This window comes from Myotis daubentonii, chromosome 18, assembly GCF_963259705.1.
Source record: "Myotis daubentonii chromosome 18, mMyoDau2.1, whole genome shotgun sequence".
Taxonomy (NCBI): domain Eukaryota; kingdom Metazoa; phylum Chordata; class Mammalia; order Chiroptera; family Vespertilionidae; genus Myotis; species Myotis daubentonii.
Window position 1 is genome coordinate 13,505,109 of NC_081857.1, and position 25,206 is coordinate 13,530,314.

Consider the following 25,206-nt stretch of genomic DNA (forward strand, 5'->3'; position numbering starts at 1 on the left):
ACATCATCAATGAGAGAGAATCATGGATCGGTCGCCTCCTGCACGCGCCCCCTAGTGGGGATCAGCCTGCGACCCAGACATGTGCCCTGTATGGGAATGGAACCCGGGACCCTTCGGTCCGCCCTGCTCTATCCACTGAGCCAAACCGGCCAGGGCTAGGTTGGTGTTTTCATCATGGTATAATATAATCATCTCCGCTACTGCATGTTCATGCAGGCTCCTCCCACAACCCAAACAAACAGAAGCACAGAGCAGGCCCCCCATGTATTCAGCCCTGGCAGCCCCAAGCCTACCAGCCCACGTTCTAGGACTAGAACACAAGGGCACGCGTGCCTGTGCTTCCAGCGCCCCTCGCTAGGGGGCAGAGTCGGGACTAGGAATTTCTAACGCCGGTCGTAAAAGCGCGCCGTAAAGCGGGTCTGCTTTATGGCAGCTTGCTTCCGCCGTAAAGCGCCGCCGGCGAGCCCACGCTGGTGGGCAGAAGGAACAACTTGCCGGTGGCTGGCGCGGCTCTGGAAGGCGGACGAACTGGCTTTCTCGCGATGGGTAAACGCAGCAGCCGCAGCCAGAGCCAGCTGCTCAGCACCCTGACCAAGAAGCAGAAGAAGCACCTTCGGGATTTCGGCGAGGAGCATCCCTTCTATGACAGGTACGGAGGGGCCAGCGTCTTTCTCGGGGCGGGAGGCGGGAGGCGGGGGTCGGGGGGAGGCGCTCCCCGGGCTGGGCCGCCGGCCTCCCGGGGATGGCGAGGAGCAGCTCCCGCCTCTCCCCACGCCTCCCCGGCGCCCGGGTGCTCGGAGTGCGCCCCACTATAGAGGTACTCGGGGTGCGCCCCACTATAGGGGTACTCGGGGTGCGCCCCACTATAGGGGTACTCGGGTGCGCCCCGCGGGGCCTGCGCTGGGCGGATGCTGGCGGCCTCCCCCCGGAGACGGGTCTCCCTCCCTCTTGTTGAGCCCGTAACTCCATGCCGGACCGCACTCCCGCGGCGGCGGGCGTCTTTTGTATGGAGGGAGATTTCCTGCATTGATTTCTTTTTCGTTTTCTTTAAACAATGGCTTGGGACCTTCGGACTGAAGTGTGGGTAGTCGTGGTCTCCTCTGCGTGCCTGGCTGCTCCCACCACCGGGCCGCGTGGCCCGGGACCTAGAGGGATGCTCTGGTGAAGGCAGGGGCCAGACGCGGTGAGCCCGAGGCCTCCTGTTTGCCACCTTGAGCCTCTTGGGGAGCAGAGCCCCTAGTTGTGCGACGCTAGTGTTTGCCACGTGACCTCGGGAGACTCCTGATTGGTCAGTTGTTACCTGTTTGCTGTCTTCTTACCGTCGCGCAGTCCCAGTGCACGTGTTGTTTTTACACGACTCTATAGTTATACTGTGTTTATGGTGGTATGTTCTGCCCTTGTTATTGACAGTTGTGTCATCAGACTTTTTCCTAATTGCAACATACTAACAGTTAACCGTTACCTGTTTCTTCCCAGGGTTTCCAGCAAGGAAGCAAAACCGCAGATTTGTCAACTGGTAATGCTTTCTGCCTTCTTTATGATAGTTGGTTCTGGGTTGTTACTTTTAAAATTATCCTATCCACCCTCCTGTATAATAAAAGGCTAATATGTAAATTGACTGGTCGCTATGATGCGCACTGACCACCAGGGGGCAGACGCTCAACGCAGGAGCTGTTTCCTGGTGATCAGTGAGCTCCCACAGGGGGAGCGCCGCTCAGCCAGAAGCTGAGGGGATCCATCCCCCTGCCCCCCCCCCCCCCCCAGTATGTAGTAATAAAGTTTGGCTACATTCCCATTCTTTTCGATTCTAGATGTAAGCTGTTATTTTAGTGATATTGCTTCATTTTGAATGCAGGTGTCATTAAAATGCCATTGTGATAACTTCAACAGCAACCAGAGTTTGATCAATCTATTAGAACCTGCTAGGGATGCTTACCAGCCTGCATTCTTTTTTTGTATTGTAATTTTCCTGTTGCTCTTTTAAATAGGTTAGATCTCCATAACCTAAAGCTTTAGGTTAGCGTTCTTCCCGTATGGAACATTAGCAGTTCAAAGAAGATTAAGAGCTGGCAAGCATGTCAAACTCGCAGGCCCCTTTTATTTAAGTGTGGTGCCTTTATTTAGATGAGGCGTGTGGCTGCGAGTTTGACATGCTTGTTAGGGTCTTAGCTAGATTAACTATTTTAAGTACATGTGGTGCTGGGCTTGCTTGAATCGATAGGATTGTGTATTTGCAGAAAAGCTCATTTTTATTTAGGAAAGTCTGAGCCTGTTATGCTGTTGACCTGATGATAGGCATAAGGTAGCAACAAGAACAATATAATTTTGTTTTTAAAACTCCCGTTTCCTTTTTAGTCAGAGAGCTCAGATACTTCAAACTCTGAAAGTGAAGCAGAGAGTGAACCAGAACAAGTTTCTGGGTACCACAAACTGCTCTCCACATTAAAGAATGTTTCTGAGGAAGATGAGGAGGAGGAAGAGGAAGAGGAAGAGGAAGAAGAAGAAGAAGAAGAAGAAGAAGAAGAAGAAGAAGCTCTAGCTGAGGCAGAGATGAACAGTGAAGGTGGTGACAGCGATGTCAGTGTGGAGGAAGAGAGAGCGGCAGCACCTGCTGGGATGCGGGAGAGTAAGTGTCCTCCGTGTGGGCACATCCTCTGTGCCAGGACCATAGACAGGTTGCCCCCTGGGCACAGTGCCCTGTACTGTGTGAGTTTGGTGAAAGCATGTGGATCCAAAGCAGAGATTCCTAACCTTGTTGGCCTTAGTAATAACTTTGAGAGTCTGATGAAAACATAGGACCTTCTTTTTTTTTTCTTTTAATATACATTTTATTGATTTTTCCACAGAGAGGAGGGGAGAGGGATAGAGAGTTAGAAACATCGATGAGAGAGAAACATCGATCAGCTGCCTCCTGCACACCCCCCCACTGGAGATGTGCCCGCAACCAAGGTACATGCCCTTGACCGGAATCGAACCTGGGACCCTTCAGTCCGCAGGCCGACGCTCTATCCACTGAGCCAAACCGGTCAGGGCAACATAGGACCTTCTTGCGAGAAACATGCAGAGGTAGCATTTTTGCTAAGGATTTACAGGGCTTCACCAAAGTTTCCCTTAATAGAGGAAAGAGAACATAATTTTGCTTTTGCGATGGTCTCAATTTGTTAAAGAGATTTCCGTTCCTCAGAAAACCTAGGTTAATGGAAAAGAGACACAAATATACAAAATTTTTCAAGAAGCAGGTTTTCATGGAACAGCTGGATATAAGGTGGTGAAGAGCTGCTGAGCCAGGGTAATTTAACAAGGGAGAGCTTCAGAGGAGGGCTGGGATTGCAAGCTTAAAGGAACCCTTTCTCACTAAGAGTCCTAGGTTTCTTTCTTCTTTAACTTTAAAATCAACTTTATTGAGGTCTGATTTACATGCAATAAAGTGGACCCATTTTAAGTATATAGTTCAATGGATTTTGACAAATGTATACACTTGTGTTATTATCATCACAATGAAGCTAGGAACATTTCCAATAGCTCCAAAAAGTTCCTTCTCGTCCTTTTACAGTCAGTTTCCCATCCCAGGCATCAGGCAACCACTGACCTGCTTTCTTTCACTGGAGATTAGTTTTGCCGGTTCTAGAAATTTATGTAAGTGGAAGCATGTAGCCTTTTGTGTCTGGCTCCTTTAGCTCCTCCTTTTGCGATTCATCCATAGTATTTTAATTCATTAGTTTTAATAGGATAAAAATTTATTGTCTCAGATTTAGAGGTGTTTTTTTGTTTTTGTTTTTGATTTTCCATTTTTCTTTCCCGTTTTGGATTTTTCAAAATCAAGTTTTTTGTTTTTTGTTTTTTTTTCAATTATAAAAGTAACATATATTTACTGTAAAAATCCAATAGCATAGTAGCATATATATTTACTGTAAAAATCCAAGAATGTAGTAGAGTTAACCTATATCCCACCACCTAGAGATAAACATGTTTAGCATTATAAAATTTGCCAGGCTACTTTTTATAGATATGCATAGAAGGACGAGTATGTACATGTATCTGTGTGTATGTGTAAATGATCTCATACATTTCTGTTACCTAATTTTTTCTTTAGTAATATCACATGGACTTTTTTCCATGTGTGTAACTGGACTCAAAATTAGCTTCTTAACTGGATAGTATTCCATTGTAATGATATGTGGTAACTTAATTACCCCATTGATAGACAATGATGGAATCATTTTTCCCAGTAATTTCTTATAAAACCCAGTGCTGCGTTGACTGTCTTACATGTAGAGTTTAGTGTACTTTGTCTAGTTATCATCTTGGAATAAGTTCCTAGAAGTGGAACTGGGTCAACAATTGAGCTTAATCTTGAAATTTGTTTTCCACCTGAATTTGCTTAAAAGTAAATGATGGCAATGAACATCAGTGTTGAAAAAAGCTAAGGAATTAGATTTTATTTGTCAACAGATGTATAATTGTATTTACAAAATATTTCTCAAAATTGGAGGTAACGTCTTACCTGCTGACCCCAAGGAAAAAGATGGGGACGAGCCACCTGGCACATCACAACAAGAATCCCCGGAGGAGTTTACAGATACAAAACACGAGTCACTTTTCAGCCTGGAAACCAATTTTCTCGAAGAGGAAAGTGGAGGCAACTGTTCTCTGAAAGGGTCACAAGATCAGAATTCATCAGGTACTTAGTACAGAGGTTGTGGGTCATTCACACTAATCTCTTGTTACTGGAATGAGTAGCAATAAAAACAGATACTTTAGCAGCCGGATTGTGCTTTTCAATGGTTAGGCAGCACTGGGAGTCAGGAGTGTGGTGGGGGAGCTGCTGGGGAAAGCAGACAGCGTAAGACTGGTAGGCAGGGAGGCCAGTTCCCAGGCCTCACATTTTCATAATTGAAGACGTGGACTTTCTTCCCAAGTAGGGAAGGAAGAGAAAGAGGAGAAGTACTGTGCATTTCCTCTCTACCCTTCCCTTGCTCTTCTCTCTCTCTCGTACCCTTCCACTCTCTCTAAAAACCAATGGGAAAATATCTTTAGGTGAAGATTAACAACAAAATAATAGTAATAATAATAATAATAATAATAATAATAATAATAAAGCAACAGAGGCAGAAGAATTTGAGGGCTGTGTAATTCATGGGGTATTGAAGGTACAGCGTGTAATTCCCCAAATTTCAGAATGAGGAGTTTTTTTTGAAGGTTTTTGAGCTGGGAAGCAGTGTGATTGGAAAAGTGCTTTAGAAAATGAAGCTGTCAGAAACGTTCAAGCTCTGGACCGGGAGCGAGTTTGGGGAAAGTAGACGGGAAAAGGGAGTTACCATGAAGAGCAGCGTGTCATTCACAGGGGAAGACCCAAACAGGCCTGCCCTTTCCTCCAAGTGTCTGACAGTCTGTATTTCTCAATTAGATCCATTTCTGCACCATGTAAACAAGGAACTGAAAGAAAAAGAAATTCAGGCCGTTGCCACAAATCCCAAAACTACCCACGAGCTAAAAGTAAGTGTTGCTTGGTCGTCTCAGTCACGGGGGAGGGAAGCTCTAAGTAAAGCCGTGGGCTTGGGTGTTAGCGGTCTCCCTGAATATGGGACATACACCAGTGGTGGGTGGCTTGATGGGGAGCAGGACACAGGGAGGCTGGAGGATCCTCGCGGGGCACAGGTGTAGCTAGAAAGGGACTGAGAAGCTGGAGTGGGAGCCAGTCTACCTGTCTTACTCGCATGTCCTCTGTTTTACTCTGCTCAGTTGTGTGTGTGTTTAGTTCTGTACTGTTTTGTTGCATGAGTCGGTTCCCCTACCCTCCACCACAGTCAGGATGCAGCACATTTCCAGCACCATACAGATCCCTCCTGTTTCCCCTGGCCCCATTCCCAATCCTTGGTGACCACTAATCTTCTCCATTGCTGTAATTTCTATAACACTGTTTGAAAACATTTGTCTGAATCATATAACCTCTCTGACCCTCAGCATTTCCTACACTGTAAGAAGAGCATTCAGGGTTGTGGTCAGGATTGAATGAGATTACTGTAGATCATGAAAGATCTTGGTAAATTATAAAGTACTATGTGAATATGAGGTATTATAATTCGTTTCTAACATAGCTCTTGCTCTGTCTCTCTCCTAGTGGCCCACTCTGGGTCAGCTTGTCTTTTCATCCAAGTTTCAGAAGTTGGAAACATTTAAACCCCCAAAGGACCTTGACCTAAAGGCACTTTATCTCCAGAAGCCTCTGGAATCCACCTGGACCAAGACCAACAGCCAGTTTCTCTCCGGTCCCCAGAAATCAAGTAGCCCCTTCACACCGCTCCAGAAAGAGCTGTTCTTGATCATGAATTCTTACCAGGACTTGTTCTACCCAGAAAGGACCGCCCTGAAGAACGGGGAGGAGATCCGCCACGTGTACTGCCTGCACGCCATAAACCACGTCCTCAAAGCCAACGCCCAGGTGCTTGGCAACAACAGCAGGCGCCGGAGCCGGAAACTTGGGGTGGGCGACGATGACGACTTCAGGGACCAAGGGCTGACAAGGCCCAAGGTGAGTGGAGCAGGAGAGCCTTGCCCTCAAGAAGGAGGCTGCAGGGCACTGCCATAGAGGGGCACTTACTAGGCACTCAGGCATTTTAGTGACTAGAATAATGAATGAGGCCAGCAGGGAGCACATCGGATGACCAGGTAGTGTCAGAGCAGTGCTCTGGGACTGTTTCTAACTGGCTCTACCTGGGAACTTGTGAGGAGGAGGTCGCTCCATGATAATTCTCCTTTAAGGTAAATCCTGAGCATACGTAAGTAACTCTATTTTACACCTCTCCTTTGTGATTGTGGAGCTGGATGGGACCTTACTGAGCCTCTAATTTAATCCCCATGCGTGACACTGGACTGAGACCAGATTCGTAGGGGCCTTGCTAAAGAGCCAGGAGGGGAGCAGCAGAGGTGGGGCGAGAACCAGAGATCCTCTTCACCAAGCCACAGAAATACAGAAACCTTGGAAAAGGAAAATCCCTATTTTCCATTGTATAGTTATTGCTGCTTAAAGTGATTACATTTATTTGGGCTCATAAAGCCAAGCTACAGTGGATTTAGGGCTGTGACAGAAAACACCTTTAATTCTGTTAACTGTCCATGCTGTTATGGAGCTGGATCTTGTGTCAGCCTTCCCTCCCCTTAGCCCATGCTGCTCCCTATTAAAAAAGCCTCATCTTTTTAGATTGTTCCCATTGAGCTTAATGGGGTCCCCCAGTTTTAATACTGGTGTGGCTCATGGAATTTCTTTTTTTAAAAAATATATTTTATTGATTTTTTTTTACAGAGAGGAAGGGAGGTAGAAACACTGATGAGAGAGAAACATCGATTAGCTGCCTCCTGCACACCCCCTACTGGTGATGTACCCGCAGCCAAGGTACATGCCCTTGACCGGAATCGAACCTGGGACCCTTCAGTCTGCAGGCCGACGCTCTATCCACTGAGCCAAACTGGTTAGGGCTCTTTTTTCTTTTAATATATTTTTATTTTATTATTATGTTTTATAATCCTCACCCAAGGATATTTTTTTAAAAAATTATTTTTTGATTTCAGAGAGGAAGGGAGAGGGAGAGAGAGTTAGAAACATCAATGTACACCCCTACTGGGGATCGAGCCCACAACCCCTGCATATGCCCTTGACCGGAATCGAACCCGGGACCCTTCAGTCTGCAGGCTGACGCTCTATCCACTAAGCCAAACCAGCTAGGGCTCTTAGAGTTTCTTAGTCCAACCTCCTTGTTTGATCACTGGGAAATCGAAGCCTAGACACTTAGTGTCTCAGCCGGGACAGTGCTCACCCCTCTCCACCCTGGATCCATTGTCCCTGCATTGAATCTGTGTCCCTCTCTGGCCATAATGGTTGCCTTCCAGAGAAACTACCTCATGGTCCTGAACATCAGGGTTATGAGATTATGTCTTTCCATTTAGAATTGCAAAAAAGAATAAGAGACAGATTACCCAGGAAGCACATTGAGCATATGGTGAATTACATGATCTAATTGGGGTTATTTCCACTGATTGGATTGTTTACAAAAGGGTGGTTAGAAATTATTTACTTTTTAAGCATCTTTTGTTTTTTCCCTCAATAGTTGTACCTTTAACCTGTTTAGGAAATGTTCGGAAAACTAAGCCTATATTTCCCATTAAAATAGGATCTTATTTCCCAAATGCTTTATCCTAATTTCTGAAAAACGTACTACAGAACGTCTAGAAAAGTAGTGATGCATTTGTCCCTTTCCTTACCAGCTTTATGTGCTCTCCACTTACTGCATCTGATTCTTTTTATATTCAGCATGTATTTGTTCCTTGGGTCTTAATGTGTAAAAATACTTTTACTAAGTTTCGTGGAGACAGAAGTGAGTCACATTCCTTGCCTCAAAGAGCTTGTGTGTTTATGTCCTTGGGTTTTTGCTAGTGGCCTCCTCTGTTAAAGGCATTGACTTAGCCCAGCGGTTCTCAACCTGTGGGTCACGACCCCTTTGGGGGTCGAACGACCCTTTCACAGGGGTTGCCTAAGACCATCGGAAAACACATATATAATTACATAATGTTTTTGTGATTAATCACTGTGCTTTAATTATGTACAATTTGTAACAATGAAAATACATCCTGCATTTCAGATATTTACATTACGATTCATAACAGTAGCAACATTACAGTTATGAAGTAGCAACGAAAATAATTTTATGGTTGGGGGTCACCACAACATGAGGAACTGTATTAAAGGGTCGCGGCATTAGGAAGGTTGAGAACCACTGCTTTAGCCTAAAAGGTATTTCCCAGGTTTGCTTGAGAATTGCCTCGCACGGAGCCATGAGATTAAAGTCCACAGGACGTGGTGCTGTGGGTATGAAAGGTGCTCAGCTTCTGGTACTGGGCCAGGTTCTGTGCAAAGGGGCTGGGCCCCTGCTGTACGGAGGGGGCGTCAGCAGCACGTTCTCACAGGCTCACCGTGAGCTTCCCTTCCTCCCCTCCCCACCATGGCTGCCATTGTCCCTCCACAGGTGCTGATCGTGGTGCCCTTCCGGGAAGCTGCTCTGCGGGTGGTCCAGCTCTTCATCAGCCTCCTGGAGGGCGACAGCAAGAAGAAAATAATTGTGAGCAACAAGAAGAGGTTTAACGGAGAGTATGGCTCGGATCCCGAGGAGAGACCACCCAACCTGAAGAGGCCTGAGGATTACGAAGCCGTATTTGTCGGCAACATCGATGACCACTTCAGGATCGGTAATTCCTCCCGTCAAACCTGAGACCCTGAGGGGCCTGAGGTGCGGGGGTCTCATAGCTGGAGGCTGAAGCCTGGAATTAGGCATCTTTCAGGGGCCACTGGCTCAGCCTCCTGACGGAACCAGAGTGCATTAGACACGTGTTGTTGGCCAGGGCAGAGAGTCTTGCTGAGGCTGATGGGTAGACAGACACTTGACTGATGGGGTGCAGTTCTCTGGAAGCACATGCACGTGATAATGAAATGTCTCAGCACACGCATAGCTGCTGCCGGAGTTTTTGGGGAGCTGGGAGTGATGGGCTGAGGGGGTCAGTCTGGGGAGGCTGAATAAACAGCATCTGCACAGTGGTGGACCTTCCTCCTGCCTCCCCCTCTCCCCCCGCCCCCCCTCCCCCAACTATCACCACACAAGACTTCCTGACTCCCACTCCACCATTCACACTTTGTCTTGTCTCTCATTGAGCTCCCAAGTGCTTGGTTGGTTGTATATTTGATAGGAGGTCTTGGAAAATATTCATTAGTCAAATGTGCTCATTCATCAAACACTTATTAAGCATCTACTGTGCTCCAGGCACTGATAAGAAGCTGGGGATATAGGAATAAAAGTTATGATGCCTGCTGGTAAGGAAGTCCAGCCTCATGGGGGAACAGGCAGTCCAGAATGATAACTGTTATGATCAGAGGTCGCAGTGGGAGTTCTGGGAGCATTTAAAACAGTCTCCCTACCCGCGTGGGCACAGAGTGGTTAGGGAAGGCCTCCTGGTGGAGGTGCCATCTGTACTAAGCTGAAACCTGAGTGGGATTTAGCCAGTTACAAATGGGCATGGTCAGAGTGGAGGAGAAGATTTGGGACAGGAAACTGCCTGTGCAGAGACCTCAGGGTGAATAAGCCGGGCACGACCTAAAATGCACCCACGCTTCAGCTGGAGTGCCAGGTGCTAGGGGATGAGCTGATGTGCAGTTTTAAACCCGCGCAGGTGTCCAGCAGCGCTGACAGAGCTGATGAGCCTGCAGCTAGAAAAGTGACGTGGGCTAGAAATATAAATTGGTGTAGAGGTGATGTTAAAACCCTGGTTAGTGAATAAATTTACCCAGAGCTCTGTGTAGAGTGAAAGTCGCACCTGAGGGTGAATCAGGGAGTTGTGGAAGAGCTCTTTGGATCTGGAAAGATCGATAATGATAGAAATGGAAGTCAGCGTTCAAAACCACCAGTGAGGAAAGGACATTTCAAGGAGGGTGTGTGCAAAGTGCTGCTTATGCACTCATGACAAGAAAGGCTGAAGTACCATTGAATTGTGAGTGAGCGCTATTCGCGACCTTAGCAAGAGCCATTTCAGTGACTCCTGAGCATCAGAGGCCGGGTTGCGGTGCATTGAGATGTCAAAGTAGAGGCAGTTTTCTGGAGCAGTTTGACAGGAAAGGAAGAGAGTGGGAGCCAGAAGGGACCACAGGTGCAAGGGAGGGATGATGGGGTGTTTTTTTTAAAAATATATTTCACTGATCCTCTACAGAGAGGAAGGGAGAGAGACAGAGAGCCAGAAACATCGATGAGAGAGAAACATCGATCAGCTGCCTCCTGCACATCTCCCACTGGGGATGTGCCCGCAACCCAGGTACATGCCCTTGACCGGAATCGAACCCAGGACCCTTTAGTCCACAAGCCGACGCTCTATCCACTGAGCCAAACCGGTTTCGGCGGATGATGGTTTTAATAAGTCAGTTCGAGCATGGTTCTATGCTAAGGGGAAAGGTTGGCAAGGTACAAGGTTGGGGTGCTTGGAGAGGGTGGGAGCTAATGGCGGGGTAGTGATGAATGAACTGATGTGTACTTGTCTGTTTTGTGTAGGAGTGGCAATACTTCAGAGAAGCATCCGGCTCTATGCCCCCTTTTACTCCTCGGACATCCTCATTGCCTCCCCTCTGGGCTTGAGGACCATCATTGGCGCAGAAGGGGAGAAGAAGAGGGATTTTGACTTTTTGTCTTCTATTGAGCTTCTCATCATTGATCAAGCTGACATATACCTGATGCAGAACTGGGAGCATGTCCTGGTAATGCTGGTCATTCACATTAGAGGGCAGGGAGCTCTGGTTTGTCCTTGGGGTTATTTCTGTTGTCTAGATCTAAACGCAGGGGTCGTTTGGAAGCAGGGACATAGTCCACATTTTCTAATTACCCACAGAGTGGTCAATAAACTGTCCAAAGAGACAGAAATTCTTGTCAATATTTTCAAATCTCCAGAAAAGATTTCCCCTGAAAGGTCATTTCTGCTAACAGACCTGTAGTGTGGCCTCTTCATCCCCACTAGGAATGTCTTCATTCGACATCATGCCTCTCACGGTTTATGCTTGCTTTTGGTTTGGTCTTCAGTGGAGATGGGAGAGCATTGTGCACGATTTCTTTTTCTTTTCAAATATATATTTTTATTGATTTCAGAGAGGAAGGGAGATGGGGAGAGAGTTAGAAATATCAATGATGAGAGAGAATCATTGATTGGCTGCCTCCTGCACATCCCACACTGGGGATCGAAGCCACAACCCGAGCATGTGGCCTTGACTGGAATCGAGCCTGGGACCCTTCAGTCCACAGACTCTATCCACTGAGCCAAACCAGCTAGGGCTGTTCACAATTTCTTAATGTGAGATCTTGTTTTGCAGAGAAATGTGGATGTCTTTATCCCTCTGCTGTAATTTGTGCTGTAATTTTTATTTCTCCCTCTCTACATATTCTGCAGTGTTGTCAGTTTTAGGATTAAAAACCTATGCTTTAGAACAATCCTTATCACGGAGCTATAGGTATTTTGGTGTGTTTTTTTTGTTTTGTTTTTTTTAAAATATATTTTATTGATTTTTTACAGAGAGGAAGGGAGAGGGATAGAAAGCCAGAAACATCAATGAGAGAGAAACATTGATCAGCTGCCTTCTGCACGTCCCCCACTGGGGAAGTACCCGCAACCAAGGTACATGCCCTTGACCGGAATCGAACCTGGGACCCTTGAGTCCGCAGGCCGACGCTCTATCCACTGAGCCAAACCGGTTCTGGCTTTAGTTTTTTTTTTTTTTTAAGGCATATGAGAACTTACCTTTCCCACAAGCCCAGGGCTTGTAAGTAGTTTGGGACAAATAAAAGGGAGTACTTATTTATAAAGGAGAGCATAACTTACAGTATTCATTACCCTTCAACACTGTTACGAGGTAAAAATTTAAATACAAAAGACATGTTAATGGTTCATCGTCTTTAATTTGAGGAAGAGGCATGTGTGGTGGCTCTGGGAATGTAATGTTTAGAGAACATGTCACTGAAGGACAGCGGCTCTGTTTTCCATGGCATTTTCCTTCTTGTCCAAGGTGGGGCTGAGGAATCCATAGAGTAACCAGGGGCATTTCCTTTTAAAGGATGTTCTGTAGGTACCATTTGATCCTCTTGGAAAGGTCCACGAGGTGGCCAGTTTCAGCTTCTTGTTGGGGTTGTTCACTTCACTATGGGCAAGTCACTCACTCCTCTGAGCCTCAGTTTTCTTGTCATTTGGGAGATGATAGTACGTACTTTATCCATGGGGTTAAATAAGATGACAGGCTTGTAAAATGCATAGCAGTGCCCAGTTGGTAATGTTCAGTAAATATTAAGGGTAGTGTTAATTCTGTTGAAAGCATTTGATGAACCACATGAACCTGCTGCCCTTGGACTCACATGGGGTGGACTTCTCTCGAGTGCGGATGTGGAGCCTCAATAATTGGTCCAAGTACTACCGCCAGACACTGCTGTTTGGGGCCCTGCAGGATGCCCAGATCAACTCCGTGTTCAACAAGTACTGCGTCAACGTGCAAGGCCAGGTGCGCTCTCCCCCTCTGGGTCTCCTGAAGCATTGTGTGTTATTTGGGTCATTTGGGTCCTGAGGAGGAAGGAGAGGAGAGGAGACGACGGGGACAGCTCGCCACCTAATGCTCTCATTGACTCCTGGCAGGTGGCCGTGAGGAACGTCCCGCTGACAGGCTCTATCAGTCATGTGCTGGTGCAGCTCCCCCACGTCTTCCAGAGGATGGAAGCTGAAAACCTAGCTTCAGTGATTGACGCCAGGTACTGGTCCCTCCCAATGGCATGCCAATTTACAACTGGGTTCCATGCTGGTTTTATAGATTACCATTTACCAAATGAGAGGAGAGAATCGAACCCAGCCATGCCATTGTCAGAGCAAGAAACTGAAGCCCAAAGAGAAATGGTGCCTTGACCTAGTTCCCATAGATGGTGGAGGGTTAATAAGGTAAAACAGGGTCCTTCCCCCTAGGCTGGCATTTTTAAGTTACATTACACTGCTTGGTGCTGCAAAGTATCCCAAGTCAACAACCTAACTGTGAGCCCTTCAGGGCAAGAACTATTTTTCTGATTCTCTCTGTATTGTCCCTTCTCCTCATTGTGTTTAGTCAGCGGCACCATGGTAAGCAGAATGGTGTTTAGCATGTGGGAGGTGTTCAGCAAGTATTTGTTGACTGACTGATGACAGAATGAATGAGTGAATGCATGAATATGTGAGATGGTTGGATACTCCTAGAATAATTTTCTGGGATAACCAGCACTGCATTATATGATAAATAGTATTAGGGCAATCGCTTTGCGATGAGGTGAGCCATATTGGCCTCTTGGGGAGGCAGAGAGAGGTTGTGCCTTGCCCAGGTCACTCAGTTAGTAGTGACGCTGCGGGCTCGCCTCTAGGCCACTGACTTTGCCCTTTGCTTTCCCAATCAGGTTTAACTTTTTCGTGAACAAGATTTTGCCTCAGTATCGTGATGCAGTCATGTCTCACACGCTCATCTATGTCCCCTCCTACTTTGACTTTGTGCGTCTCCGAAATTACTTCAAGAAGGAGGACCTGAACTTCACGCATATCTGCGAGTACACCCAGAAGTCCGCTATCTCCAGGGCCAGACACTTCTTCCTTCACGGGGAGAAGCAGTTTCTGCTCCTCACAGAGCGCTTCCACTTCTACAAAAGGTACAGCCGTGCGAGGCTCCAGGTGTTGTGTCGGGGTGTGTGGGGGGAATGCAGAGCAAATCATGGCCTGCTGTGAGCAAGCACACAGCATGGCGGCACACGCCGGGCTGTTTGGCGTTACAGACCCGCCCTCAGTCTGCCTCCTGCAGGGAAGCCAGAGTTTGGGGGCTGGACAGACTCTTTTTGGTTGCTTGGTTTCCTCCCAAAATGGGCATTGTTGAAAAAGGAGATAATGAGTGACAGCAACATAACTGTGTATAGATCTGGAGTGGTCCATACTCAGGGTACTTTCTTAGCTGTGCCGGTACACCTTAGAAAGACAGAGTTGAACAGCTCTTACTGGGACAACACAGTGAATACAGGAAGGGAGGGGCTGCCAGAGAAGCTGTGTCGTGTGTTGAGATAGAGGCTGAGCACAGTGTCGATGTTCATAGAGGTTTGTGTCCTGAGGAGGTAGGCATGCACTTATTCCTTACCAAGGAGAACCAGGGTCAGGGGCCCCTTGGTTTTGCAGAGGCAAAAGGTGAGGGGCTTAGAGTTGATTATTTAAGGGTTTCAGCCTCTGTTTAGCTTCCCCACCGTGCGACTTTGATAAAATAAGCCAGATTGGCCTTTTTAAAAACAATTCTATTTGTGTTGAGAGTCGGTGATGTTGAGCCTTCTGTTACCATTTGGGACAGTTGCAGCCCTTTTTTCTCTCAGTTGTTTTGCTAATTCTCTCTGCTGCCAATGAAAAGGCCCTATTTGAACCCTCACCTAAAAGAGAAGGAAATTGTGTCCTGATACCTTTTCCTTCGTGATTCACAATAATGTCCAATGAATTTAAGTGCTGTCTGTACTGTTTTATTAACTCGCAGTCATATATACCAGCAAGGGGCATGTTTTCTCAGAGAAATCTCCCAGGCTTTGGAGCATATCGGATGATATATCTTGGCATTGCATCGCCTATATGCTGATACCAGGATGGTGCTCCCCAGACATGCTCTTGTTACCAAGATGGGAGGGAGGAGCCCCGCAGCTCTCCGGCAGAGCAGGCTGCCCTGACGTGACCGCTTTGGGTAGTCTGCTGACAAGGTGATCTGAGTGGAGAGTGGAGAAATGGCTACATTTGTGTTTCGTGGGCTTCATCCAGCAGGCAAGGCTGTTGGCCAAAGAGTGTTGATGAATGCCTCTTGTTGACATTTGCTTTGTTCCAGCAGGTTCTTTTCATTCATGTTGGAGAGTGATATTTGGGGGGAGCTTGTACTCAGCAGGTCTTAAGAGCCCTTAGTTTTCTATTAGCTTGACAGATGAAAGCCAGCCCTTGTGGTGCAGTGGGCAGGCTGGAAAGCTTCCCAGTGTGAGTGTCTTAGCAAGTGTGAATTAAGCTGGATGAAGTCTGCCCTCATAAAGCAGCTATTCAGGGAGAGGGCATGGCGTCCTACTTAAGAGAAAGGAGCTCTTCCTCCTAAGTAGACAAGACAGCCTCCTGTTCATTTATTTGCCAAACAAACCGTGTTTGCCTGCAAACTCATTATGAAGACAAACCTAGCGTGACCTAGCATGTGCCATTTGCTTTATACCCTGGAAGGTTAATAGGTGTACCTGTGTTGAAGGTGCATGAAAAAATGTGCTTCAGAGTTCTGTAGCTGCTAATTATCTCAGGGTTCCCAACTAGAGAATTTTTTGCTTGAGAGATCACCAAGGTGATGATGGATGTTTTGATCAGCAATTCCTTTGTGATTTGATTTTTTATTTGACCTTGGGAAAAGCACATGTGTTTTGAACTGTACTATCCAACTCTGGAATTCTGTATTTATGTTCTCTATGAAAGTAGGCAGTGTTAGAAATATTACAGTTTATTTGTGAGCCAGTAAAAAATTTCAGTCTGAAGATGTATTTTCTTTGGGGGAGATGAAAGCAGTAGAATCTTAGAATTGGATGGGCACTCGGTCAGGATGGCCCTCCAGGGAGAGGGAGGTTCCAAGCTCTTTTCTGAACTGTATCTGTGGGTTCCACAACAGGGAGGATTGCCAGCCGGGGACTTGTCAGAAACTCTGGAGGTGGGATTCCTGGAGTTGGGAAGGGCTTCGGGGGTATTTCTGAGTACCCCCTGCTCCTACATGAGAATCCAGTTCTAGAAGTGGTAGATCTGTTCTCTATAGACCATACAGAGGAGCCAGCCGATGGCCTGATCGGTGGTCAAGTCTTTTTGATGACCTCCCCCAGCAAGCATGTAGCTTCTAAAACAACATTCTTTCATCTAACCGCAACACCATTATCATACCAGTTGGCATTACTACAGTAATATCCTTTAATATGTAGTGTCTATTCAGATGTTGCTGGTTGTCCCCAAAATGACCAGTGCGGCTGTTTCCCCCTTAGCCCAGATTCAGTTAAGCCTCAGACATTGCATTTGGTTAACATCTTTCTTTTATGTGTCTTAGTTAACAAGCAGGGACAGTTTTGCTTCCCAGAAGACATTTGGCAATATCTGGAGACATTTTTGGTTGTCACAACTGAAGGGTTATTCTGATGGCCTCATGGTTCTAGTGGGTGGAGGCCTGGATGCTGCTAAATGTTCTAAGTGCAAGGACAGTGAATTATCTGGCTCAAAATGTCAGTAGCCCTGAGGTTAAGAAACCGTGACCTAAAATAATTCTCTCTTTTTTTTTATGACATTGACATTTTTAAAAAAATATATTTTATTGATTTTTTACAGAGAGGAAGGGAGAGGGACAGAAAGCCAGAAAGATCACTGAGAGAGAAACATCGATCAGCTGCCTCCTGCACACTCCCCACTGAGTATGCGCCCGCAACCAAGGCACATGCCCCTGACCGGAACCAAACCCGGGACCCTTGAGTCCACAGGCCGACGCTCTATCCACTGAGCCAAACCAGCCAGGGCGACATTGACATTTTTTGAAGAGTCCAATCCAGGTTCCTGTAGAAAATCCCACAGTCTCAATTTGTCTAATTGTTTTCTTATTTAAACCAGTGGTTCTCAAACTTTGCTGTACATTAGAATTCCCTTGCCAGGCCGTACCTCAATGCCAGTTAACTTGCAGTGCCTGGGGCTGAGCCCAAGCATAGATATTTTAAAAAACAAACAGGTGATTCAACATCCAGCCAAGTTTGGGGACTACTGATTTAGGTGAAACATTTTTTGGTAAGAATGCTACCTAGAGGATATTGTCTACTTCCCACTGCATCTTATTCATCCCATTCTTTGTGATGCTAAGTGTAATCACTTGGTCCAAGAAGATCTGTTCTTCATCCATCTCTCCATTGTAAAAATACCTTTCCTATGTAATTAATGTTATATATGGGGTGTGTATTGCTTCTTTTAATGGCTGCATAGTATTATATTGCATGGATATGTAATTAACCCAGTTTTCTTTTAATAAGGGTATAGGTTTCCCCCTCTTTTATGCTATTATATACAACTAGAGGCCTGATGCATGAAATTTGTTCACTGGAGGTGTGTGTGTCGGGGGGTGGAGGGAGGGATGTCCCTCAGCCCTGCCTGCACCCTCTCGCAGTTCAGGAGCCTTCGGGGGACATCCTTAGCACTGTCATGGAGGAGGGAGAGGCTCCCACCACCACCACCGCTGCGCTCGCCAGCCATGGGTCCGGCTTCTGGCTGAGTGGCGCTCCCCTTGTGGGAGCACACTGACCACCAGGGGGCAGCTTCTACATTGAGCATCTGCCTCCTGGTGGTCAGTGCACTTGATAGTGACCAGTCATTCTGCCATTTGGTTGATTTGTATATTAGCCTTTTATTATAATGCCAAGAACATCCATATGCGTAGTTGTGGTTTTTTGTTTTTTTTTATTGTCTGAAGTTGTACATATGTCTCCTTTTTCTCGGATTAATATCCCCCCCCCCTCCCCCCAAGCCATTCCCACCCTGGGCAAGCCCCTACCACCCCAGTGTCTGTGTCCATTGGATATGCTAATATGCATGCATACAAGACCTTTGGTTGCTCTCTACCACCCACCCCCCCCACCCCCGCCATTTGTCTCTGGTTCTATTCTTGTTCATCAAATTATGTTGATCATTATATCCCACATATAAGTGAGATCATGTGATATTTATCTTTCTCCGACTGCCTTATTTTGCTTAGCAAAATGCTCCCCAGTTCCATCCATGCTGTTTCAAATGGTAAAAGTTCCTTTTTTTTTTTTTTTAATAGCGGCATAGTATTCCATTGTGTAGATGTACCACAGTTTTTTAATCCACTCATCTGCTGATGGACATTTAGGTTGTTTCCAAATCTTAGTTATTGTAAATTGTGCTGCTATGAACATAGAGGTGCATATATCCTTTCTGGTTTCTTGGGACATAGTCCTAGAAGTGGGATTATTGGGTCAAATGGGAATTCCATTTTTAACTTTTTGAGGAAACGCCATACTGTCTTCTATAGTGGTTGCACTAGTCTGCATTCCCACCAGCAGTGCACAAGGGTTCCCTTTTTTCCACATCCTTGCCAGCACTTGTTGTTTATTGATTTGTTGATGATAGCCATTCTGACAGGTGTGAGATGGTAGCTCATTGTTGTTTTGATTTACATCTCTCGGATGATTAGTGACTTTGAGGGTGTTTTCATATGTCTCTTGGCCTTCTCTATGTCCTCTTTCGAAAAGAGTCTATTTAGGTCCCTGGCCCATTTTTTGATTTGATTGTTTACCTTCCTTTTATGAAGTTGTATGAGTTCTCTGTAAATTTTGGAGATTAAACCCTTATCTAAAATATCATTGGCAAATATGTTCTCCCACTCAGTGGGCTTTCTTGTTGTTTTGTGGATGGTTTCTTTTGCTGTTCAGCAGCTTTTTATTTTGATGTAGTCCCATTTCTTTATTTTCTCCTTAGTTTCCATTGCCCTAGGGGTTGTGTTGGTAAAGATATTGCTACGACATATGTCTGCTATTTTGCTGCCTATGGAGTCTTTTAGGATTTTTATGTTTTCCCGTCTTACATTTAAGTCCTTTAGCCATTTTGTTTTTTTGTTGTTTTTTAAAAAAATATTTTTTATTGATTTTTTACAGAGAGGAAGGGAGAGGGATAGAGAGTCAGAAACATCGATGAGAGAGAAACATTGATCAGCTGCCTCCTGCACACCCCCTACTGGGGATGTGCCCGCAACCAAGGTACATGCCCTTGACCGGAATCGAACCCGGGACCCTTGAGTCTGCAGGCTGACGCTCTATCCGCTGAGCCAAATCGGCTAGGGCCTTTAGCCATTTTGAGTTTGTTTTTGTGTATGGTGTAAGTTGGTGGTCTAGTTTGATTTTTTTTTTGCATGTATCTGACCAAATTCCCCAGCACCATTTATTGAAGACACTGTCTGGACTGCATTGTATGCTCTTGCCTCCTTTGTCAAATATTAATTGAGCATAATGGCTTGGGTCAATTTCTGGGTTCTCTGTTCTGTTCCATTGGTCTATATGTCTGTTCTTGTGCCAGTACTAGGCAGTTTTGAGAACCGTGGCTTGGTAATATAGCTTGATATCTGGTATTGTGATCCCTCCAACTTTTTTCTTCTTTCTTAGGATTGCTGTGGCTATTTGTGGTCTTTTTTTTATTCCATATGAAGTTTTGGAGAGTTTGTTCTAGATCTTTGAAATGTGCCGTTGGTATTTTCATATGCATAGTTGGTGACATAGTTGCCTAGTTAATTCCTTAGGATAAATTTGAAAAGAAAAAACTTGGTACCTCAAAGGCTGTACACAATTAAAAATTTGCTCTGCATTGCCACTTATTGGCTCACTCCCATGTTCTCCTTATCTTCCTACCCCCTCACCCCTGCTACCCAAAACACACAATAATTTATTCTTCACTGGCCCATTTCTGCAAAACCCTGCTTGTTACCAGTGACTTGGTAGTCAAAATGATAGCCTCATTGTTTTGATGTATTTTTCTTGCTTTTTTTGTGTGGGGTTTTTTTTGTTTTTTTTTTGTAATTGTCAGTTGAATGTGGAGGCTGAGGCCAGTAGTGCTTATGTCCAGTCACACCTCTTTGTGTGAGGCCACTAGTGTGGGAGTTGGGAATCTAGTCAGGCTTTGGTTGTTACTATAGAAACCTAGGATACAGCCCAGACTTTACATTTGTTCCCCCAGCGGATGATGGCTTCGTGTGGAGCCTGGGTGATGCAGGGCCTTTCCTCAGAGTCCTGCTCACTCAGCTTTCACCAAGACTGATACCCAGTGTCAGAGAAGGGTCTGTCTCCACACTCCTGCCCCTCCCCCAGCAGCAGGCTGCCCCTGCTTACCCACTGCAAGGCTTAAGGCAGGAGAGCGGGCTCTCTGTCAGCTTGGTTTTAGGCAGGCCTTGCTCATTCTGGGTTTTGGAGGTGGGACTTTCTCTGGGTTCTTGCACACCCTCATGGCGGCCGAATTGTGTCTGTAGAGGGGTCTTGGTGGGAAAGAGGTCCTGCTTCTCCCCTGTGGTGGCAGACCTTTGCTCACGTCTGTGGGATCTTGGGCCGAATGGGTTTCATGTTGTTTCCCCAGGAACAGGCCACTGTTGCTTTTTACTTGGTGTAGGTCGTGGGGATGGACGAAGTTGGGGCATGGTTACTGCACCTCTCTTAGGGCAGATGGCTTTTGTTTCACCTACGCTCCCCCACCAGCAGTTGACCTTTGCCCTCTCCCATTGGCTTCAGGTTTTTGCTTCATGTACGATATGGGTCTGGGAAAGTTCGTATAAGGGTTCATGTCTGTACCTCCAGGGAAGGCCTGTGGAAAAGAGCTCATGAGTGCCCAGCTGGTGTGGCTCAGGGTTGGTATTGACCTATGAACCAGGAGGTCATGTTTCGATTCCTGGTTAGGGCACATGCCTGGGTTGTAGGCTCGATCCCCTAGTAGGGGGCATGCAGGAGGCAGCCAATCAATGATTCTCTCTCATTATTGTAGTTCCTATCTCTCTACCTTTCCCTTCCTTTCTGAAATCAATATATATATAGCTCATGAGTGAATGTGAACTAAGGGAGTGTCTAGGAATCCCAGGGAAGCTAAGCTATCAACCAAGCCCACACTTATCCTTTAAGAATTTGTGGAAAGTGTAGCAGTTTTCTTCCTACCCACTTCCTTGGCAGCTTCTTCTTCCTCTTGTTCTCTGCCAAAGGGGAGATAGTTCTCATGTCCTCTTTTCAGAGGGGCTTGTCACTCTGGAATAGTCATTAGTGGCCTAAAGCTGGCCTATCCTGGCTCTTGAGATCTCATTACATGTCTCTTCCCAACTCCAAGTTCAGCAACATGACATTGGTAGCTTGAAATAGGCCATGTGGGAGTATTTACACCACAGAAATGGGCAAATGCTTCAAATCAGTACCCTCGCTTCCCAGCACCCCATCCAATCAGTTCACCTGGTTGCCTCGTAACATCAGCTGTCAAGGCTCAAGAAAAGAAACGCTTTCGTATATGTTCTGGAGTTTTCTTGTTAGTATGGGAGCAATGTTCTTTTGAGTTTTCTACATATTAGCTGAAGTGGAGCTCAAGTTTGTTTTTGTTTGTTTTAATAACTAGCGAGGTAGAACAGCTTACTCAAGTTCATTAGCCGTTAGAATTCCTTTATAGAAGGTGATGTTGCATCGTGAACCAAGGAATGGGTTGCAGTTACAGTTTGAAAGAGGAGGGTCTCCAGAGAGATCAGGAAGAGCCCTGGGATAAAAAGGCAATGAAAGCTTGTGAAGAAAATAAAATTCCCAGGGGAGTCTATAACGTCAGCAATGTATGAGCCAGACGAACAGGAAAAATCAGAAGCTTGTCAACATACAAAATCTTCCTTATAGTACCCCAGAGGGAATGATTGACCTCGACCCTAACCATATGGTGAGTCCCCAGGGTCCACCACTCCCTCCTCCCTCCCACCACCACTGTGCAGCACTGTGCAGCAGGGAAAGAATTGCATGAGCTGTTAAACTAATTGCTTTCCCATAATGCCTAATGGGTCCTCAGGCAGGATTTTGTAAATGGATGAACTTGGGACATCTGCTGTGGCGTTAACATGTCTGTAGAGTGACAAGAAAAGACTAATGGGAAAGCATTTACAGTTTATGCGGTTTATCTTACGTGCTGGCTCTGACCTCATCGTCATTACAGAACAGTCTGTGTTGCCTGATTATAATGAGGATAATGTTAAATTGTAAGTGCCTGCCTTTTAAGCTTTCTCTGACAGACTGCTAATCCCAAATCTACTGTCTTCTCCACCCTACCTCAGAGTATACACAAGCCTACCCAGAGCAGACTCAAAAATGTGATTTATTTTCTCATTCTCTTAAGCCAAATATTAGGAATTCAAATATATTGTCACAGAAATAAGCCCTTCAAGCTCTAGTGAGTGTAACCTTTGTTGTTATTGGTGCCCTTGTCTTCCTGCTCGAGCACACAGCAGCAGAGTGAACTGCGTCCCTGCAGATTCTTCGGTAGCTTTCCCATATGTTTCTCAAGTAGACCTGGCCTCTCTTTCCCTTCTGACAGGTACACTATAAAAGGCATCAGGAACCTGATTTTCTATGAGCTGCCAACATATCCCCACTTCTACAGCGAAGTCTGCAACATGCTGAGAGCCGCCACCAGAGGAGAGGAAGCCGCCTGGACCTGCACTGTCCTCTACTCCAAGTACGATGCCCAGAGGCTGGCTGCGGTGGTCGGCGTGGAGCGGGCCGCGCAGATGCTGCAGTCCAAGAAGAGCGTCCACCTCTTCATTACTGGAGAGAGATGAGGGTTTGGTGGGCAGGAAATGGTCGTTGGCATGATACCTGCGCTTGGTTCTGTGCCACGTGGACTGGATTCTGATCGCTTCTACGGGACAAGGACCGCCATAGGAAGGAGCGCCAGCAGCATCGTGTCTGACACTTCTTTTCAGGTTACGTGTCCCTGAAAACTTCAGTGTAAACCAAATGTTGGTAACTCCCATCTTCAAGGAGCAAACTAAGGGGAGGGACTCTTAGAAGCTGATAAAGCAAACTTCTACTTGTGAATATTTTTTTAAGCCATAAATTCTTTTATTGTGATTTTTACCTCTAATTTATTACACTTCGTAAATTTGTTCAGTTTGCCTATTTCTGTTTGATATTTTCTTAAAGTAAGGAAGGCATACGTGTCATTGCTTGTGAGAACTGGTGATGAGAAACTGGAAGACTTCTCGCTGCTGAATATCCTGTTAATTTTGGATTGCACAGCTTTTGTAGAACTGTTATTTTTCCCCAACCAAACTTTAAAAACTACAAATACTTGATTTTAACTCAACCAAGAAGAGTGCATTTATTCACTGATTTTTTAAAGTTCACAATAGTAAATATTTTAGTTAAAATATACATTTTATACAAATATAACATTTTAGTTAAAATGTTATATAAAATAACTTCTATTCTGTTTCAAGAAATAATTTTATGAAACTTTTGATGTTGAAATATCCATCTTCAACCTCATCATCTTCATCGTTATTGTAGTCATTCTTTAAGTCGTATAACAGATAAAAAGGAAGTGGTACTTTTTGAAATATTTTTAAACAAAAATTAAAAGTACAGAACCATTTGAAAGTAAGTTGCTGACTTGATGGGCCTCTCACTCCTTAAAAACCACCAAAGGACATTTTTCTGTGGAACCACAAAACAACTATCAAATCAGGAAATTGCCATTAATATCTTGTCATCTAATCCTTGGACCCATTCAGGTTTTACCAAATGTCCCAATAACGACCTTCATAGGGGTAGGGTGTGGTCAGAATTACATGCTGCTTTTACTTATCCTGTCTCTGTATGTCCTTCATTCTGGAATAGTACCTCTGCTCTTCACTGGCTTTCTTGACCTTGACCCTTTTTTTTTTTTTTTTTACCATGACCCTTTTGAAGATCACAGGCCAGTTATTTGGAGTGTTTCCTTGTGATTGGGTTTAACTTACGCATCTTTGGCAGGAACAGCTCAGGAGCAATGCTGTGTGCCCACTGCTCTCAGAGGCAGGGCACGATCTCGGGATGGTGGGGCAGAGCTGGGGCAGTCCCATCCCTGAGGGCTGCCTGACCTCTTGTTTCCGGTGGCGTTTGCAGGTTTTCCACTGTAGAATCACTTTCCCCCTTATTAACCTGTATGCCTACAGACTTGTAGTTTCATCTGTCATTCATTGGGTTGTGATCCGTTATTATCCTTATTTCTTTAGATGTTTCAGTGTCTCCTCAAGCCAACTCTTGTGACTTTTTGACTTGCTCCCCATATACTTGGACATTTCTTTACTTTCTGGAACAGTAAGACATTTCACTCTCATCTTATATTTTTCCTACAATAGAAAATTATTTTCAAACTAGGATTTGAGTGCTAGCTGTGCTCAACACTATTGTGGAGCCACTGGTCCCAGGCCATCTCAGTGGTCAGAGCTGGGGAATATTTACATGTGTTTACATGTATACACACATGCATATGACATCATTTATTTATCTTTCTATATATTGAAAATCACGAATTCATATCATCCTCTGATTCCAGTCTGACACCACAGGGTTCCTCTTAGTTTTCTCCCTTTTCATAGCTGTAACTCCCTCCACAAAGAGTGACATATGCGGCTCCCATTTTCCTCAGTGGAACAACCCTTAATTGGTACAAGTTTTCTTCTACTTGGATGCACTTAAAATTGCTTATTAAGAAAAAGTGAGCCCTAACCGTTTGGCTCAGTGGATAAAGAGCGTCGGCCTGCGGACTCAAGGGTCCCAGGTTCGATTCCGGTTGAGGGCATGTACCTTGGTTGCGGGCACATCCCCAGTAGGGAGTGTGCAGGAGGCAGCTGATCGATGTTTCTAACTCTCTATCTCTCTCCCTTCCTCTCTGTAAAAAATCAATAAAATACATTTTTAAAAAAGTGAAATCACTTTAGGGTCTTCCTGCTATTTCAATAGGCATTTTTATTTCTCTCTTTTTTAAAAAAATATTTTTATTGATTTCAGAGAGGAAAGGAGAAGGAGAGAAAGATAGAAACATCTATGATGAGAGAAAACCATTGATCGG

At 45.4% G+C, this 25,206-nt stretch overlaps 1 protein-coding gene across 4 annotated transcripts in view; it reads left to right on the forward strand.

The window, feature by feature from the left end:
* Positions 1–430: 430 nt before the first annotated feature.
* UTP25 (UTP25 small subunit processome component) overlaps positions 431–25,206 on the forward strand; it is a 37,126-nt gene continuing 12,350 nt past the window's right edge. Inside the window, exons 1-12 of one of the 4 annotated variants that reach the window (XM_059674795.1) lie at positions 431–649; positions 1,477–1,516; positions 2,356–2,626; positions 4,490–4,681; positions 5,408–5,496; positions 6,122–6,532; positions 9,021–9,240; positions 11,085–11,287; positions 12,887–13,069; positions 13,201–13,313; positions 13,980–14,225; positions 22,687–23,457. In XM_059674795.1, the coding sequence (XP_059530778.1) occupies positions 543–649; positions 1,477–1,516; positions 2,356–2,626; positions 4,490–4,681; positions 5,408–5,496; positions 6,122–6,532; positions 9,021–9,240; positions 11,085–11,287; positions 12,887–13,069; positions 13,201–13,313; positions 13,980–14,225; positions 22,687–22,930 (2,319 nt within the window). In that variant the 5' untranslated portion in view covers positions 431–542 and the 3' untranslated portion in view covers positions 22,931–23,457. Of the gene's footprint in view, positions 650–1,476; positions 1,517–2,355; positions 2,627–4,489; positions 4,682–5,407; positions 5,497–6,121; positions 6,533–9,020; positions 9,241–11,084; positions 11,288–12,886; positions 13,070–13,200; positions 13,314–13,979; positions 14,226–22,686; positions 23,458–25,206 lie in introns of those variants that run through there. The other 3 variants (XM_059674796.1, XM_059674797.1, XM_059674798.1) reach the window with 3 other exon arrangements.